The following is a 17447-nucleotide window of genomic DNA, read 5'->3' on the forward strand; positions in this document are numbered from 1 at the left end:
CAATCGGATGGTTCCGCTGTGAACAAGGGGGGGAAAATGTCGGTACGTGAGAATGAGAAGGGGAATGAGAAAATGCCCCTCATTGATATCAGAGTCGAATGGCGGGGCAAAGTGGAAGTAGACATGATAGAGATAATAGCTTTTTATTGCCTTAGTCCAAATGACATTTAGTTATATCTCTGTGTTATTAATTACTAATATTGATTAAAGTCAATTGAGTTGATATCATTCCATTAGACTGAATTATACATTAAGAAAGAATGAACAGAGACATATACTCTACCAACTTGTAAATCGCTCCATCGCTAAACCAATTCGTCTCACGTCACATAGCTCAAACAACCTCAACAGCTCATCCCACTTCTTTTCTTTCCCTCACACTCTTAATCAGATCCTTCAATCAATTAATCCACATCCCACTCATCTTAGACCCAGTCACAGCGACGACCCGCCCGACGACCCGAAAGAGACCAACCATACAGCAATTGCGCCATCCCACGTTACCTACTACTATCCTACTACTGCATATAGTACCCAGTGGTACCTTGCTCTCTACCTTGAATGTCAATATTCTTTAGATCCCTCCTTTTCTTTCTACTCACTATCACCCTGGCTATCTTTCTGTCGCCCTCATTCATCCCCCGTCTCCGCCAAATATCTTCCCATCTTCTCATCCTCAATCGACCGCTCGCAACTATGGCCGCCCCGTCTTACGCCTCAGAGCTCAAGATCGCTGAGCTCGCCGTTCAGCGCGCCACCATCCTCACCAAGCGTGTCTTCCACGAGAAGGCCAAGGGCACCGTTGACAAGAACGACAAGAGCCCTGTCACTATTGGTGACTTTGGCGCCCAGGCTCTCATTATTGCTGCCCTCCGTCACAACTTCCCCGACGACGCTATCGTCGCTGAGGAGGAGGCTGCTCAGCTCAAGGAGGATGCGAACCTCAAACAGACTATCTGGGAGCTCGTCAGCTCTACCAAGCTCGACGATGAGGATGCTGAGAAGCAACTCGGCGGTCCCATCAAGGATGTTGAGGATATGCTCGAGTTAATCGACAGAGGTGGCAGCCAGGGCGGTTCAAGCGGTCGCATCTGGGCCATTGACCCCATTGATGGTACAAAGGGTTTCCTCCGTGGTGGACAATACGCCGTCTGCCTGGGTCTCATGGTTGATGGCGACGTCAAGGTCGGTGTTCTCGGTTGCCCTAACCTCCCAGTCGACGACTCAGCCCGCCTGACATCTGACATTGGCGCCAATGCCACCGACGAGGGTCGCGGCGTCATCTTCTCTGCTGTCCAGGGTCACGGCGCCAACAGCCGTCCTCTGACTACCAGCGCCCTCTCTGCCCAGAAGGCCATCTCTATGCGAAGCATCGACGATCTCTCCAAGGCTACTTTCTGCGAGAGTGTCGAGGCTGGCCACTCTGCGCACGACGACCAAGCTCTCATCTCCAAGAAGCTCGGTATTACACAGGAGAGTGTTCGCATGGACAGCCAAGCCAAGTACGGCTCCATTGCCCGTGGCGCTGGTGATATCTACCTTCGCCTGCCCGTTAAGGCGACATACCAGGAGAAGATCTGGGATCACGCTGCTGGTGACCTCATTGTCCGTGAAGCTGGTGGCCAGGTCACTGACATTCATGGCAAGCGCCTCGACTTCAGCGTTGGACGCACTCTTGCCAACAACAAGGGTGTTATTGCTGCTCCCACTGCTGTTCACAGCAAGGTTCTCAGGGCTGTTCAGGAGGTCCTGAGCGCCAAGCAATCATAGAATCGTCAGGAGGAATAAGAAGGGAAAATGATATGACTTGAATGAAAGCGAGAACTCCAAGAGTTTAAAAAAAATAGTAGTTTTGTATATGCTTCGTCAAATAGTACAAATTCTGTACATGATACTAGAATACACACGCCAGCTGCGTCCAATAGGCCACCAAGCCGGCCAATACAAGTTCCCCAAATGCCATTTCTCTATTTGATCTTCTTTTGCTTCAGCTTGATCGTTTGGTCGTTGATGAACACGCCCTTTCCCTTGTAAGGCTCCGGAGGACGCCACATGCGAACTCGCCCAGCGAAGGACATGATAACCTCACGGTCAACTCCCTCAATCAGGATACGTGTAGGCGCAGGAGTCGTAACGGTGACACCGCGGGGGATACCCTCCTCGACGGGATGCGTGAAACCCAGCTTGAGGCACAGGAAACGCTGGCCAGGAAATTCCTCTTTGGCACCTCGCTCTTCGACACTGGCTCGGTAACCAACACCAACGAGACGGAGAATGGCTGTGTGGCCTTCTGAAACGCCCATGATGTAGTTCCTGAGATAAGACCATGTAGTTCCTACACAATTATCAGCATCAATTGCGTCGAGAGCACCGAATATGTAAACCTACCCCACATTGCCTTTTGGTCCTTGGCTTCATTGTCCCGAACGCTCAACAAAACGCTCTTGGCGTCAAGATCCTGAGTGAGCTGCACATATTCGGGAACCTCGAGATCGAGCGATCCTAACAATCAGTCAGCAATTCGCTCTTTTCCCTCCTGGGGACTTATTCTAACGCACCCAACGGTCCCTTGATGTTGATGGTCTTCTTATACACCTTCTTGTACGATGTCAAATCCTTCTTCGCAACAGGTTCTCCAACGGAAAGCTCCACTCCAGGAGGAATCGAGAGAGGTGTTCGGCCAAGCTTAGAGGGCCGTTTCGAGGTCGTGGAGAAGAGTGCGGTAGTGGCTCGTGGTGCTGTCGCCTGCCATGCCGGCACCAAGAAGCCAGGAAGTGTGACAGGGCCAGACGACGAGGCCGTAATGGCTCGTCCTAATGCCTTCCCCCGGCTGGGAGCGAACATGGCAGCCATTGGTGTCGATATGGCTGTCGTGGGCGTGCTGCAATGCTGGCTGGCTTCACGGACGATGTTCAGACCATCGAAGCTCGACTTTTCGTGCTTAGTCATGACATCACGTGCTGTAGGAATCACTCAACAACTGATCGGGACAAGAGTGGTCCGATCACCGACATTCAACTTCATCTCTGTGTGTTCTGTGTGTTGAAGGAAGAACAAGTGGGCTGCTTAGCAGATGTTGCTTTGGTATTGTGCGAGAATAAGGTTGCTCTAAGAGCCCTATCTTTCGTGACGAGTCTGCGTGAATCAGAGCTATTAGACTTTGAGGAACACCCACATCAGTTCAACTTCATCTCATCGGCACATGTAGAACGTGACAATAAACGTTAACTCTATTTCCAATTTCAACTTCACAATGTTTTAGGACTATAGAATTGGTACAATAGTACTTCTGAATTTTATTTGACTGGTACATCTGTCGTGTACTGCCGATTGTGAGGATATCTTAACCCCGGAATTAAACAACTACACCCTGAAAAGAAATTGCAGGCCGGCTATTGAACGCAGACAACATAGACGACCGGTGGTTTCAGCACATTAGAGTATCTTACTCCTCGCCTTCAGGCAGCTCCTCCTCGTACTCCTCTTCTTCCTCGTCAATACCAGCATCCTGGTACTGCTGGTATTCAGAGACAAGATCGTTCATGTTAGACTCAGCCTCAGTGAACTCCATCTCATCCATACCCTCACCAGTGTACCAATGCAAGAAAGCCTTGCGTCGGAACATAGCAGTGAACTGCTCGCCAACACGCTTGAAAAGCTCCTGGATAGAGGTGGAGTTTCCAATAAAAGTGGAAGACATTGTAAGTCCACGAGGTGGGATAGCGCAGAGAGCGGTCTGGATGTTGTTAGGAATCCACTCGACGAAGTATGATGAGTTCTTGCTCTGGACATTGCGCATCTGGTCCTCAACCTCCTTCATGGCGACACGGCCACGGAAGATGGCAGAGCAGGTCAGGTAACGACCGTTGCGGAAGTCGGAAGCAGCCATCATGTTCTTGGGGTCGAACATCTGCTGGGTCAGCTCAGGAACGCTGACAGCACGGAAAGAGTGAGCACCACGGCTGGTCAAGGGAGCGAATCCGACCATAAAGAAGTGCAGACGAGGGAAGGGCACCATGTTGACGGCGAGCTTTCGGAGGTCAGAGTTCAGCTGACCGGGGAAACGGAGACAGGTGGTGACGCCGGACATGACGGCGGAGACAAGGTAATTCAAGTCGCCGTAAGAGGGGTTGGACAGCTTGAGGGTGCGCATGCAAATGTCGTAGAGGGCCTCGTTGTCGATACAGAAGGTCTCGTCGGAGTTCTCAACCAGTTGATGGACGGAGAGGGTGGCGTTATAAGGCTCGACGACGGTGTCGGAGACCTTAGGGGAAGGAACGACGGAGAAGGTTGCCATCATACGGTCGGGAAATTCCTCACGGATCTTGGAGATCAACAGGGTACCCATACCGGCACCGGTACCACCACCAAGAGAGTGGGTGATTTGGAAGCCCTGGAGGCAGTCACAACCCTCGGCCTCACGGCGGACGACATCGAGAACTTGGTCGACAAGTTCAGCTCCCTCAGTGTAATGACCCTTGGCCCAGTTGTTTCCGGCACCGGATTGACCGAAAACGAAGTTGTCGGGTCGGAAAAGCTGTCCGAAGGGACCGGCACGGACGGCGTCCATGGTACCGGGCTCGAGATCGACGAGGACGGCACGGGGAACATACTTGTTACCAGAGGCCTACACACGTGAGCTTGTGTTTTTCGTGGCAGGAGTGATGAAACAAACCTCGTTGAAGTAAACGCTCATACGCTCGAGCTGGAGCTCGGAGGTACCGCTGTAAACACCATTGCTGTCGAGACCGTGCTCGCCAGAGATGGTCTGCCAGAAAGCAGCACCGATTTGGTTACCCTAATAAACATTGTTAGCATCTCCCTCGGGCGAGATGGAAGAGCAGATAAATACTTACGCACTGACCGGTCTGAAGGTGAACCTATCGCAAAGAAAAAGATAAGGTTAGCTTCTCTTGTTTCTGGGGAAGAGTATTGATCAAGCTGCGAGCTATCATGCATTGTTGTTGAGCTGCCGCCGGCCGGCGGGGTACAGTAGGACCAGGAGCACAGAAGACAAGCTCAACGCGTGCAGTAGCTTGAAGTTAGAGGTCAATGGAAAGCACTCACAATCTCACGCATATTGACGGCTGTGGATGTAAAGATGGGATATGGAGAGTAAAGAGAAGAAGAAATGGGCCGAAGTAGTTCAAGAGCTGAAGTAGCCTTAGCTTTGACGGAGTAGGAGAGTGGGTTGGCAGTTCCAGAGGTGGGAGGGAATGTTGATTTTTGTTTGGAGAATGGAGGGTGAAATTGTTCACCGCCATGGTTCAGGGCCCAGCAAGGATGTAAACAAGGGGCAGGGCGGTACTTTCTTGACGATTGAGCCAGTGAGCGCTCTCCGTTGTTTACGTGTTGATCCGTGCACACTCTCAGAAAGGCAAAGCGCCGCCAGATGGGGGCTCCACAGTGGCAGGTACGCCAATTGAGCTTCCCCTGCTCCCTGTTGCTGTCACTGTTATCTAGCGGTTGACAGACCAGAAGATCAAGGCGACGAAATAAGATGGAAAGAAGCCTTCACTGTTTCCATGTTCAGTATCGCTTTTTTACAGATGAACGGTTATTTGTAAGTGACGAAAGGTGTGCTGGTTTCGTTTATAGCCGTTGGCATTGTTACCTGACATTCAGTGACCGTTGAAGTCAGCCACGTTGGTAAGGTCCATTCCTGGAACTCAGTAGCTTCCTCGGTACATATCACCAACGAACCGAAGAACGCCAGCAACATTTGCCCCGCAGCAATTGGCGATTGAACTATCCGAGATGAATAGACGACATTTGACGATCAGCATTTCAACATGAGTCGACCACCCAAGAAGAAACCTGGAAAGCGCATCTCTTTGTGTCACGATTTGCAACATGAATAAAACTGCAATGATGTAAAGATAATCACGATATGCATCATCATTCGAGCTCCGTTCTATTTGCATCGTAATTCCAGTTATGGCAGTCTTGCCGTCTATCAATGTCGAGCTATCAGGCATATATCCGTAAGACACACTCACTTATTGTGTACAGTCATGGCTACCTAGGTAGGCAGCAAGGTTTGTGAAGCCGGCATTCGTCATGTGAGCTAAGCCGAAATTAACAAACATACGAAGACGATTCCGGGACTTCAAGATTGCAACAACTTTTGCCGAATAGAGGCCTTGGAGACCGTGAAATGACCTGCTGCCATGCTCTCACTCGATCTAAATCATCTGGTAAGTAGCAGAAACGTTGGCTTCATAAGTCTTTGGGTATAGAAACAAGTGCATGCCTAAGGAGTATGATCTAAGTAGCATAAACCGACCTACTAATTTCGTCTCTTGCTTCTAGTGGCCAACTTTCTAATACCATAAGGAACACCTAAAACTCCATGCTTAATTCAGGATACCTGACTCTAGCGATACATGAATCTTTGTAGTCCCGGGCGCGTAACCAGTGGAAAACCAAACCCTAGATGCCAACGTGTGCCGCACATGATCGCTCACCTTGCTGAGATGGTGTTTCGATGCATCGTATGGTCACGAGCTATTCGAGATACTACGTAGTATATCTCAAATCTGAGGTCGCTATGTTGTTATTGAGGTGGTTTATTTTAGAAAGGGGGTGACTGAGACGGCACCCATCCTAACGAGAGAAACCCGCCACGACTCAGAAAACAACCCTCATTCGCAACACTTTAGCTTAGGAAGGTATGTCCTGGCTTTTATAGCTCTAAGTGCGACCCAAGACTTTCTTCAGGGAACGACACAGCAGCATAGACAGTAACTCGAGGTAATCTGATTACATTCATAACTCATGATCCTCTATCCCTTAATATCAAGCGGTTTCCCTGACTGCATGTCATGGCGATTAAATCCTCTTTCCCCGAGATCACATTCCTCGTGAAAGACCTGTCCCCCGCGCCCAATTCGTTCATCTCGCATAGGCCTATTCCTCCATGAGATACTGCCAGTACTCATCTCCGTTCTTGTTGTCGACGTGGACGATCTTAGCAACCTTAGTACCGTAGGCATCGGTGCCGTCGTCTCCAACTCCGCGTCGGCTCTTGCAGTCCTTACACTGCTTAAACTCCATCACGTTGTAGGAACTGCAGGTGCTGCCGTCCTGGAGGGTCTGGTTACACTTCCAGTAGCTGAGGTTCTCCCGCACGTGGAGGGTAGGTCTAGTCTTTTTCACTTCGATGATCTTGCTGATGGTATCCTGTTTGTCATCGGCTTCGGTAGTAGGGGAAGAAGCGCTGGACTCGGGCGCGGGTGAAGCAGAGGGTTCGTCGGTTTTGGTGGGAGTAGCGTGCTCAGTAGATTCGGTGCAAGGTTCGATATCGGGATCGGAGAAATCCATGGCCACTACAGCTTGAGTGGTTTCGATGCCCTCCATTTTCGCCAGGTGTTGTAGCTGTTTGGGTGGAGAGGAGAGAAGGAAGTTCTTTGACGAATACTCGTCAAGTTTGATGCACTGCGGGCAGTGGAGGTTGTTTCGAAGATGTGATGTAAACTTCAATGGAAGGTATATATAGATTCTGGGGGCGCATCATCTGTTGGGACTGTGACGAGATTCGGGGTCCATTGTTGTTATTGAATGCGCATTGTGTGTTCCGATCCTCGAGTGATAAAAGAAATTCACCAAATACATATATTCACTTGCGTCATAGGTAACACAAACCACGCATGGTGTATTCATTAGCATTATTAGGGTCCGATAATCTAAGACAGAGTTTTATTGTTAGGGTTTGCGAGGGCAAGTGGTGGCCGGTCAAAACAAATAAATACATTTGACTGCATATGCATTTCGTGCCACAGGTATTTAACAGAGTTCAAGCCAGATGTAAACAGATTAAATGTGTTATACAACGCAACAATCGTTTGATCAATTTGACTATATACTTAGTGCTGCTTAACAACACCGGCAGCATTGGCTTGCGCAGTAATCCTCTTCTTGTAAGCCTGGACATCACCAGGGAACTTCTCGACGGTACCTCCATCACAAACCCACAATGATGTGCACACAGTCTGCAACATGGTAACGTCGTGGGAAACCATCAGCACACCACCCTGGAATTCGTTGAGGGCCACGGCCAAAGCATCCATGGCTTCGATATCAAGATGGTTAGAAGGTTCGTCAAGAACCAGGATATGGGGGTTTGTAAGAGCCAAGCATGCAAAAGCGACACGAGACTTTTGACCTCCAGACAGCAGTCCCATCTTCTGGAGACCAGTTGTACCGGTGATACCGAAAGCACCAAGTCGGCGACGGTACTCTTCATCTGTTCGGCCGGGGTAGTTCTTGGACATGAAACCGACAGCACTGTCCTCAAGGTCGAGAGCATCGACGTGGTGCTGGGCGAAGAATCCGATTCGGAGACGAGGGTGTTGTGAGATCAGACCAGTGGAAGGACTTAGCTTACCAATGAGAAGCTTGAGAATAGTTGTCTTACCAGCACCGTTGGGTCCAACGATACCGATTCGAGAGTCCAGTTGAACGTCCAAATCAACGTTGCGGAGCAGAATGTTGTCCTTGTTGTAGCCGAAAGTAACTTCTGACATCTGCACGATAGGAGGCGAGAGCTTCTCCACTTCGGGGAAGTTGAACTTGACACTGTACTCGGCCTCTGGGGCTTCGAGGATAGGCATCTTCTCGAGTTTCTTGATACGTGACTGAGCTTCCGAGGACTTGGCGGCGTTGTAACGGAACTTGTCGATAAAGGCCTGAAGATGGGCTCGCTGAACCATCTGGTTCTCGTACTCTCGCTTGGCGACCTTCTTGCGTTCTTCCTTGGTGGAGTAGAAGGTATCAAAGTTGGCTCCACGGTAGTAATCGAGACGCTCCGAGTGCTGGTGGATGATGTCGGTTGCGACCTCGTTGAGGAATGCTCTGTCGTGAGATACGACGAGGACGGTACTGGGATAGGTTTGGAGGTAATCTGACAAGAAAGTAATGGAGGGGACGTCCAACATGTTGGACGGTTCGTCAAGAAGCAGCAGGTCAGGCTCACAGAACAGGGCTCGCGCAAGAGCCAGACGCATTCTCCAACCACCAGAGAAGGTCCTGGTAGCATGCTGCTGTCGCTCTGTTGAGAAACCGAGACCAGCAAGGATACTGGCAGCTCGTGACTCGGCCTTGTCTGACTCCATCTCAGCCAACTTGGATTGAACATCTCCCAACTTGGTGTCCTGTGCTTCCCTGTCGCGGTCAATTCTAGCCGCATCGGCAGATGTGTCGGCCAGGGAAGCTCGCTGCTGTTCCAACTCTGCCAAGCGTGCCGTAATTTGCTACAATTGTTAGATTTTATCCAATATTGGAAGGTGTTGGTGTACTAACCTCTTGCTCTCTAAGGAGAACCTTGCGCCAAACATCGGCATCGAGAACCGCCTGAATAGCTGGAGTGTCATCACCAGTAATCTAGTCTTGTTAGCTGTGCTCTCTTCTTGGGGCATTGATTGACTTACTTCTTGCTCGACGTGGAGAATAGAAATGTGCAGAGGAATAGCGACCTCACGGCGAGACAGGGCTCGGAGCAGAGTAGATTTACCAACACCATTGTTACCAACCAGACCATATCGGTGTCCGTAGGCAAGAGTGAGCGTTGTGTCTGTAAGAATACGTTGTCCGCTGATAGATACATCTATGTTGTCCAACTTGATATCCTTTGACTTATTAGCAGAACCGGCACCCAGCTGGAGAGGGTTGACGGCCATGTAAAACTCTTCGTAGGACTCTGTCGATTCGGGCTGGTCGAGCAGCTTTGAAGCCTCGTACTCGACAGTCTTGAAGGTCTTTTTCTGCTGCTTGGCTGCAATCTTTCGCTCAGCCTTTTCGAGCTTCTTGCGGTCAACCTTGGACTCGACCTTTCTAGCGTTGGCAGACTCCAGATCGACGCCACCTGTAGCCACAGCTAAAGTCGACGACATGTTGCGCTGCTGGCTGACCTGAATAGTTTGATCGAGACGCCTGACAGTTGAGGGTCCTCGATTCTGGCCTCCGTTGGACTCGGCGTACTTGTCAACCCATTTCTCAACAAGCTGCTTGATCTTCTCCTCGGTTTCCGGGTTAAACTGGCCTGAGGCGGAAAGTAGAAGTTCGGTGATGGCGGAAGCAGCCTCATTCAGCGGCGAGTCGCCCGAAGTCTCATCATCGTCTAAATAAGTAGTAGAGGCGTGAGTAAGGTAGCCCACGGAGTACTCGGAGACCACAGGGTCGATGTTAGGAAGCACAGCTCTGATATCAGCCTCCATGATGATGATGACGAGTAGACCTGGTGTCGGTTCAGACGAGCAGCAGTGTTAATTCAACAGAGGTCCTTCAATTATCCACAGCTCGAGTCACTTCAACGGAAGATTCGACGAGTTATGAGAATAGATTGAACTGCGATTGAACGGTTCAATTACCTTGAATGCCCCGCCACAGATGTCGTTGAAAATTGTGGGCGTAGTCATTGGGGTATCAAAAAAATTGGCCGCTAGGATCATTAGCGAAGAAATTAGTTGAACAGTTTATCCTCCTTAGTTCATGTATCTTAGGCTGTTTATTTATGTACCCTAAAGCTTAGAGCCACTGGGTACTAGTGAGCCACCACCCCCGCCGATGGCCGTTTCGTGCGGTCTCTAGGGTAGATAGATTGTCGCAAAATGAAGACAAACATGTTGGTAATATCTGCGTGAAAAGTAATCCTCTTACTTTCGTTCATCATTGTATTTCAAATTAAATATGAATGACTCTCTTTCTACCACTGTGATTAACTTGTAATGTTGATAAACCGCAGTTATAGCACCGCGTAGTGTAAGTGGTGTCTCCTATCTGGTTACTGCTGTAGTGTTCAAATTTACGTTGACATTTAGATGACCCAGAAGTGCTAACCAAAATTTTACAACAGAGTACACAAGGCAAACAGAGAATAGCCGCTGCTGGCAAACCCATTAAATCCGGGCCTTTAATTGTATGATGTGGATTGTATCAACAATCTGGTTTACACCTGCAGGAAGTCACCTAACCTATACTCATCTGGCCCGTCGACGTCGAACAACAGGGCTATTCCTTGACGACACAACCATAAAATGTCTCAATATGATGACAAAGGAAGTCGTAGCGCCTGGAAACAGGCTGTGCGTACGATAAGAAGCAAAAGGCAAGGAAGCTGGAGCTGAATCCAGACACGAGAAGAAGGGATGTCGCCGAGCCGGGACTATAGCAAGACTGCTATATCAAGACACCGCAGGGGGCCACACATACAAATGAACTTGTATGTATGTCTTGGGAACTATTGCTCGTAGTGAAAACCTTCAAGATCGCTGCGGGACTAGAATATGACAGGTTTTAGAAGTTTAATTGATCAGATTCACTTCAAGATTAACAATATTAAAAGATCAACCACAAACAACTGGCGGTGAAGCGCTCCCAATTTTGACGAGCGAGATAAACATGGAAATCTTTAGTTTCCCACCACCAGAAAGAACCTGTTTGTCAAACCAAGTAACTAACGAACATGAACATGCATGCATGGCGCGGTTTCGGCAACACCAAACCCAATAAGTTGCTATTATGCGAGCGCCAACGTCTCGACTTCAGGGCTCGCATACCATCTCATCCATCAGCAACCACATGATGAACTGACAAGCGCGGAAAACCGGATTTATCCTACAGGGCTATCCCAGCGATAGTGCCGTGCCTCAGGTCTACTATCCATAGAATTCTTCACTATTGAAAACACTGGCGTTAGAACTCATCAATAACCACTTGCCACGCATCCTAGCTCCATGCCGGTTTCAGTAATTGCAGGTTTTCAGCTGCGAGCGAGCGCACCAATCGTATCATTGGAAGCTTTAGAAAGTCTGATGTTGAATGTGTCAGTGTCAGTATTGTGTGCATACATAAACAAATCTCGACTTGGCGCGACGCGTTGATTTCAATTCGGATTGATTGTTGTTATTTTTGGCCTCGTCACGTAATTAAACTCGACCAATTGATCTAGAGCCGTAATCAAGGAGATTTATGCGCCTGCATTGGCTCTGCATAACTCAACATATTGCCTGCATTCAAGATTAGATCAGATGCGATACGTAGCCATGTGCATTGCGGGCGATCGATGCTGCATGACAGGAAGAGTTACATGTTCAATGCAGAGTCAGACTTGTGCTTGTAACGAGTTCTAATTGTCAAACATACCCAAGTCCTGATAAATGGAATGTTGATTGAAGAATACCAACTGATTCAATGCTGACAATGTCAGCAGTACCTTGGTAGAAACCGAGGAATTGAGTTCCATGATTGAACAAACATTAGTCACATTCCCTTCACACACTCAACTAGAAACAACACCTCCACCTAATTCTGAGACCAATAACCTCCTCTTTCTATCGTATTCACCTCGCTTGGGTTGACAAACACCAACTAACTAGTGGTGCCTGTCCATCGCTTGCCTCTAGGGTGAACGGCGCTTCGGCACTTGTGTACGCTTGAGCCTTTGGACGGGCACTCCGTTCTGTGTTGAAATGATCAAGCAACGTCATTTCAACACCACAATGCTAGAATGCTTGGATCACCTCCACTTAGCGCGACGATAGCTTGACAATCGCGCGTCGTCGAAACATGCCAAAAATGGGCTTCGAAGATGGAGAAACGGAGAACAAGCTAGGACCAGGCCTAGAATCCCAACAAGCGAAGCGAGGTTGTTCTCTGTCGTTACAATGATCATCATCAAGGCAGGTTTAAGAGCCTTAGTACGAACAGTTCTCTCACATCAATAGTGTTCTGGGCTCATGAGCTGCTGTACCGCCTGATCCGTTATGCGCTTCATGTGCTCATGATTATCGGTAGCCACGTTGAGATAAAGTGTAGAACATGATTGACGCAGACAGATCTGTCGATCATGATCACTCGGAATTTTTCTCCATGACTGCGGAGAAGAAAGTCAGCATTCCAGACTTGATGGAGCTATTCTGTAACTGTCTTCATGAGATGAGAGCAAGCCCCAAAGAGCCTCATGATAAGACCCTTGTCCGACTAGTGTTTGGCTGTCACTCATCGAATTTCGTGGCTGTCTGCAAGAGTCCTATCATAAAGCTGTGCATCAACATCTACAACCATCCAGCGGCTTTTGAGTTTGATACTATGACCAGAAAAGAAGCTGGCGCGTTGCGTCAGCTCTCATCGTGAGCACTAGGCACATCACTGTCGAAACTACCAAGCTAGCTGCCGTTTGAGCATGGTTGGTGGAAATTGGACTCTGTTGCTCGAGCCTCGAACCTTGAGGATGCGAAATTCGATCATGATGGCTTGGTTCGCCTATTCAGGTATCTCAGTTTGGATCAGCCTGAATGACTGAGTGTCAAATTTATGATCTGCATTTTCGAATTGGTTCGTCAATATCGGAGGAGAGACAAGTCGGAAGACTTCCGCTGTGCTGACAGATTTGTTTCAGGTACGGACTGGGGAAGTTCTTGCAGTGATTAGTCTCTACCACATCTACTGGACCATGTGATTTCGGACTCTGCAACAGCTCGAAGCCAAAATATACCTGTTTTAGGTATGTAAGTAAGCTTAGGTGCAGGTCCTGGGCAAGATTTCATATCCAGCCTTATCGAGACAAAAGACAGGGCAGGGGTTGTTGCTTCCTGCAACCTTTAACCCGTAGCCGCGGGCCATTGCCTCAACACGAGGAGGATCTGCTTGTGGCTTTTTCTGGGTGTGAGTGAAGCTGCGAGGTACAATTTCGCATCTACAACTTCTGAATGGTGCCCGCCTCAAGATGAGATACGCTCTAACTCAAGATACTCCGAGACCCACCGTCAAGACACAAGCGCCTCTTTCGGACCTTGATCGAGAGGAGAAGAAGCTGATCTTGTTGACCTAAAAAAACATTCCGATACTGTTCCCATGATTCTCTCGGGTCTCGTCAAATCACGCAAGGTTGTTTCATATAACCCCTCAGTAAATGCGAACCAGGGGCGGGTTGCTACTCCGCTCAGAAGGAAAAGGTCGACAGGACAGGCTTATACTGCAGATCATTGGATTGGATCTTTGAAGGTAGTGGCGTTGTTTTGTTGTTATTGTTTACGTTTATGTTTATTATTTGCGGTTCTTCAAATCTTGTGGCTGGCCTCAACTTTTGACAGCCCAGCTAGTAGATAGTTAGCCTAGGATACCGCAGACACAACTTTTGGTGTCTCCCCTCAGAGACACGGATCAGAAGTTGTATCTGCAAGGGCAACTCTATACACGTGTGGCTGATTCCTGGAAATAAGAGAAAGACACATGTCTTTGCTAGTCTCGATCTTAGCAAGAATACCAAGTGATGAGTTTTCTTAGCAAGCTGTATATAATTATGTACTTGGAATAGCTGTGTAAACGGAGTGGGGCCGACTTTGTAAAGGGCATGAAGTAGCTTCATTAAACAAGACCAAACTTGACGGTATACGTCTCATATATCACACAATAATGGGGAAGTTCTAAGAGCTAAGAAGACAAACGCAACAAGAACCTGTTTATGATACGCTACTGTTTGCATATGCATTGCAGACTGCTTAAAACGGCCCGTGTACCGCGTCGAGCCAAGCCAAAAGTTATCCAGACGAGAATCATCATCAAGGGCGTCCTTTGATCCGAATTTTCATGTGCAATGATGGTGCATGATGTAATTATGAAAACTTTGGACAATGGTCAAGCAACCCTCAGTACCCCCAGTGAACCTTTTCTTACCCGGATCTTTTGGTCCCCTTGGTCCCTGAAGTTTCAAAGTATATAATTATTCTTTCTCTTATTCGCTTATCATTTGCGTTAAGAGCTAGCGTTGCACATGATAACTAGTCAAGGGCGGCTGCAGATTGACGGTTGTGGCACAAAGAGGCGAGTTGCTGCTCTCTGGTCGTGGCTAGCTTGGTTGATGAAGCTCAGAGTTCCCTGCTGCTGTTGAAGGCGGAGCATGCTATGAAGTGTGGAGTTGAATCTAGTAAGTTGAAAGTCATGGTGGTCTACAGAAGACATTGCAGCATGTTAATTGTGAGTATGCCAACAATTGATTGCTTTACAGACTTCTGATGCACTCCAGTAAGGAAGTACTGCAGCACTTGTCGCGAATTGGTTAGATAAATGCACGCGGGATGGCGAACTGCTCCGAAGGATCATGGCATGGCCTGTGTTTGTGTTACTACTGGCCGGTGTACACAGAGTACAGGACAGGCAGCATCAACCATCAATGCCAGTCAGACAGATCTCAGGCTGTGCAATACCAATGCAAGATATAAAGTCAATGGGTGCACAACCCCTATCTCTATTTAGTCAAGAAAAAGTCCCCAATTGTACTCTCCGGATGCATTTCTTCATCTTTACTCTGTCCAAAGGCCTCGCAAATGATACCCTCTCCAGGAGCTGCTGTATTCTCAATAGCAGTCACATCGAAAACAACCATAGCAAGGGTTTTCTGATAAACAGGGCCGTTACCAGGGCCACTGCTTACAACCTGGAAGGGCCCTGCTGTGCGATGCCAGGGGCATTGTAAGATGCAGACGCAGACGCAGACGCAGACGCAGATGCAGACGCAGATGAGAAATTGATCATTATGTCGTATCTCAGCATACTCAACACCGGGTGCTCGATGGCGAGATAGGCCGGCCCTGTGACGGGCGGTACTGTAACCAAAGGGAGCGGATAGTTTCGATGTTGTTATGTGGCAGAGCAAAAGCAAACTCGGGTTGAGCAAGCAACGGACAGGGCTCTGTGTATTATGTTTTTCGGTCTCTGCGCCTACGGGCAGGGATCTTGTGCTGTTTTGCGCAGTCCGTTCCGGGGTCCTTGATCCCGTTGTGATCCCCCGTCGTCATCACCTCCGGGGCCGGTGTAAGAGAATAGCAAGCGAGTTCGACAATCAAGAGTTTGGCGATGAGATGTGCTTCTTCTTTTTCTCCATCATGATTCTAGCGTCGGTTCTTTGAACAGTGGACAGAAGAGGATCACCCGCTTGCTTGAGCGCTTTCTGCTATTTGATGCAGTAAGAGGCCGAAATGTAACCCCCGGCCAAAGCCAAGGAGCTCCCCGGTGAAGGAAACCGCCCGGAGATACAAGTACCTGGGTCGAAAGCCATGCCACGATACGGACGGTCGTGTTGCCGCTACGGGTAATAGAGGGAGAGACAGCCGGATCACATCGATCTGAAGATAATAAGCTCTCGTTCCTTGGAATGGTAAATAAAAACGGGGTGAGCTAGATAATAAGCGTTGCACCTGTCCAGGATTCAAAGTTTGTGTTTGAGACGAGATGGATCTCGTGTAGCATTAACGAGATATCTTAGGACTGGTAGTGGAGGAAAACTAGAGGAAGCGAAGTTTGAAGCAAGGCTTTTTCAGCTTTGGATCAATTGTGTCAAGTCAATTTTATTAGTATGCTTAGAAGGACTTTTAATCAGACCAAAAGAGTGCTAATTCAGTGCCTATGATATCAGATTGTATGCAAGTCATACCAAAGTTATTAGGTGGTCCGCTGCCCTCCACTCAATATAGCAACGTTTAATCTCTTGCTGCTCAGCGCTTGAGACGCGCCCCAGTTGAGACCCAATCAATTCCAGGTTTCTCTGCAGTACAGTGCTGCAGCCAGGCTCAGCACCTACCTCTGTGCCTGTTGGATTTACAGGTACCTCGAGGCCCGCCGCGACGCTAAATGTTCAGTGGCTCCATGCGCTAATAGTAATAAGAGACATCTGTGTGGAAATGGAACATATGTATGCAGGCTGGGGGACCTGGCCCTGGGTGCCCTGTTCTGCCCTGACCTTGGCCTGGCCTGGTCCATCCCGTCTGGAGTCGCGCGATGCTTGGTTGATGTACATCCCTGCAGAGACGATCCGTTCTCACACGAATCTTGCCTGCAATCTTGAGGTGTAAGGAAAAACAAGAGCGACTGTTTCTCTCATTCTTTTCTTTTTGTCTGCTCCGCTGCTAGGTTTAGTTTCTAATTTTGATATCCATCTAATTTGACTACCGACCTCCGTGCCTACGAAAACTATTGTTCCGTCGTGTTGGCAGCTGTAAGGGGATACGAATTACCAGGGAATTAAAAACACCCAGCGGAAAAGCAAAAGGGGACAACAGAGGAGACAAGAAAATAATCAATTCTCTATCATCTTTTTTCAATTTCAATTTTGTATTATTTTCTTCCTCTTCTTTAATCTCCTGTAGCGTTCTGACAGCGGCCGCTGTTGTTGTTGTTTGTTTGTTTTAATCTTGAAAGCCGGTGCTTAGGTTTCTCGCTCTGTCCCCACTGGCATTGCAGCAGTGTTTACCTTCCTATACCTTAATCGCGGCCGCAACTGACAGCCGAGCTTGGTTTGTTTTCCAACATTCGCTTCCGCGACTTGATCACATCAAATCAATCTCAATCGAGCTCAGAAGTCCCGTCCATTCGTCGTCTCTCATATTATTCTTCCACAAACTCAATTTTTTTAATTTTTTTTTTACCCATCCTTCAACCCCCCGCACACAGAG

General features: G+C 48.5%; 5 protein-coding genes across 5 annotated transcripts; 1 reads left to right on the forward strand and 4 right to left on the reverse strand.

The window, feature by feature from the left end:
• The first annotated feature begins 181 nt into the window (after positions 1-181).
• On the forward strand, positions 182-1845 carry EDB82DRAFT_509055 (uncharacterized protein). Its single transcript, XM_025728541.2, has one exon. The coding sequence runs from the start codon at positions 562-564 to the stop codon at positions 1768-1770; it is 1209 nt and encodes a 402-aa protein (XP_025582898.2). The 5' UTR covers positions 182-561; the 3' UTR covers positions 1771-1845.
• On the reverse strand, positions 1846-2967 carry EDB82DRAFT_509057 (mitochondrial 54S ribosomal protein uL6m). The gene is made up of 3 exons (XM_025728542.2): positions 2559-2967; positions 2389-2502; positions 1846-2335 (listed from the first exon to the last, which is right to left on the reverse strand). Exons 1-3 carry the CDS (start codon positions 2947-2949, stop codon positions 1968-1970), a joined length of 873 nt encoding a protein of 290 aa, XP_025582899.1. The 5' UTR covers positions 2950-2967; the 3' UTR covers positions 1846-1967.
• A 230-nt stretch (positions 2968-3197) lies between these two features.
• On the reverse strand, positions 3198-5242 carry EDB82DRAFT_269003 (beta-tubulin). The gene is made up of 4 exons (XM_025728543.2): positions 5068-5242; positions 4857-4880; positions 4676-4798; positions 3198-4627 (listed from the first exon to the last, which is right to left on the reverse strand). Exons 1-4 carry the CDS (start codon positions 5077-5079, stop codon positions 3446-3448), a joined length of 1341 nt encoding a protein of 446 aa, XP_025582900.1. The 5' UTR covers positions 5080-5242; the 3' UTR covers positions 3198-3445.
• Positions 5243-6909: 1667 nt separating this feature from the next.
• Positions 6910-7359, reverse strand: EDB82DRAFT_478467 (uncharacterized protein; the record flags this gene model as incomplete). The annotated part of the gene is made up of 1 exon (XM_025728545.1): positions 6910-7359. The coding sequence occupies one exon, from the start codon at positions 7357-7359 to the stop codon at positions 6910-6912; it is 450 nt and encodes a 149-aa protein (XP_025582901.1).
• A 369-nt stretch (positions 7360-7728) lies between these two features.
• On the reverse strand, positions 7729-10464 carry EDB82DRAFT_449855 (P-loop containing nucleoside triphosphate hydrolase protein). The gene is made up of 3 exons (XM_025728546.2): positions 9429-10464; positions 9301-9381; positions 7729-9251 (listed from the first exon to the last, which is right to left on the reverse strand). Exons 1-3 carry the CDS (start codon positions 10212-10214, stop codon positions 7866-7868), a joined length of 2253 nt encoding a protein of 750 aa, XP_025582902.2. The 5' UTR covers positions 10215-10464; the 3' UTR covers positions 7729-7865.
• Positions 10465-17447: the final 6983 nt, after the last annotated feature.

The sequence above is a fragment of the Fusarium venenatum genome, assembly GCF_020744135.1.
Source record: "Fusarium venenatum strain MPI-CAGE-CH-0201 chromosome Unknown EDB82scaffold_3, whole genome shotgun sequence".
Lineage (NCBI taxonomy): Eukaryota > Fungi > Ascomycota > Sordariomycetes > Hypocreales > Nectriaceae > Fusarium > Fusarium venenatum.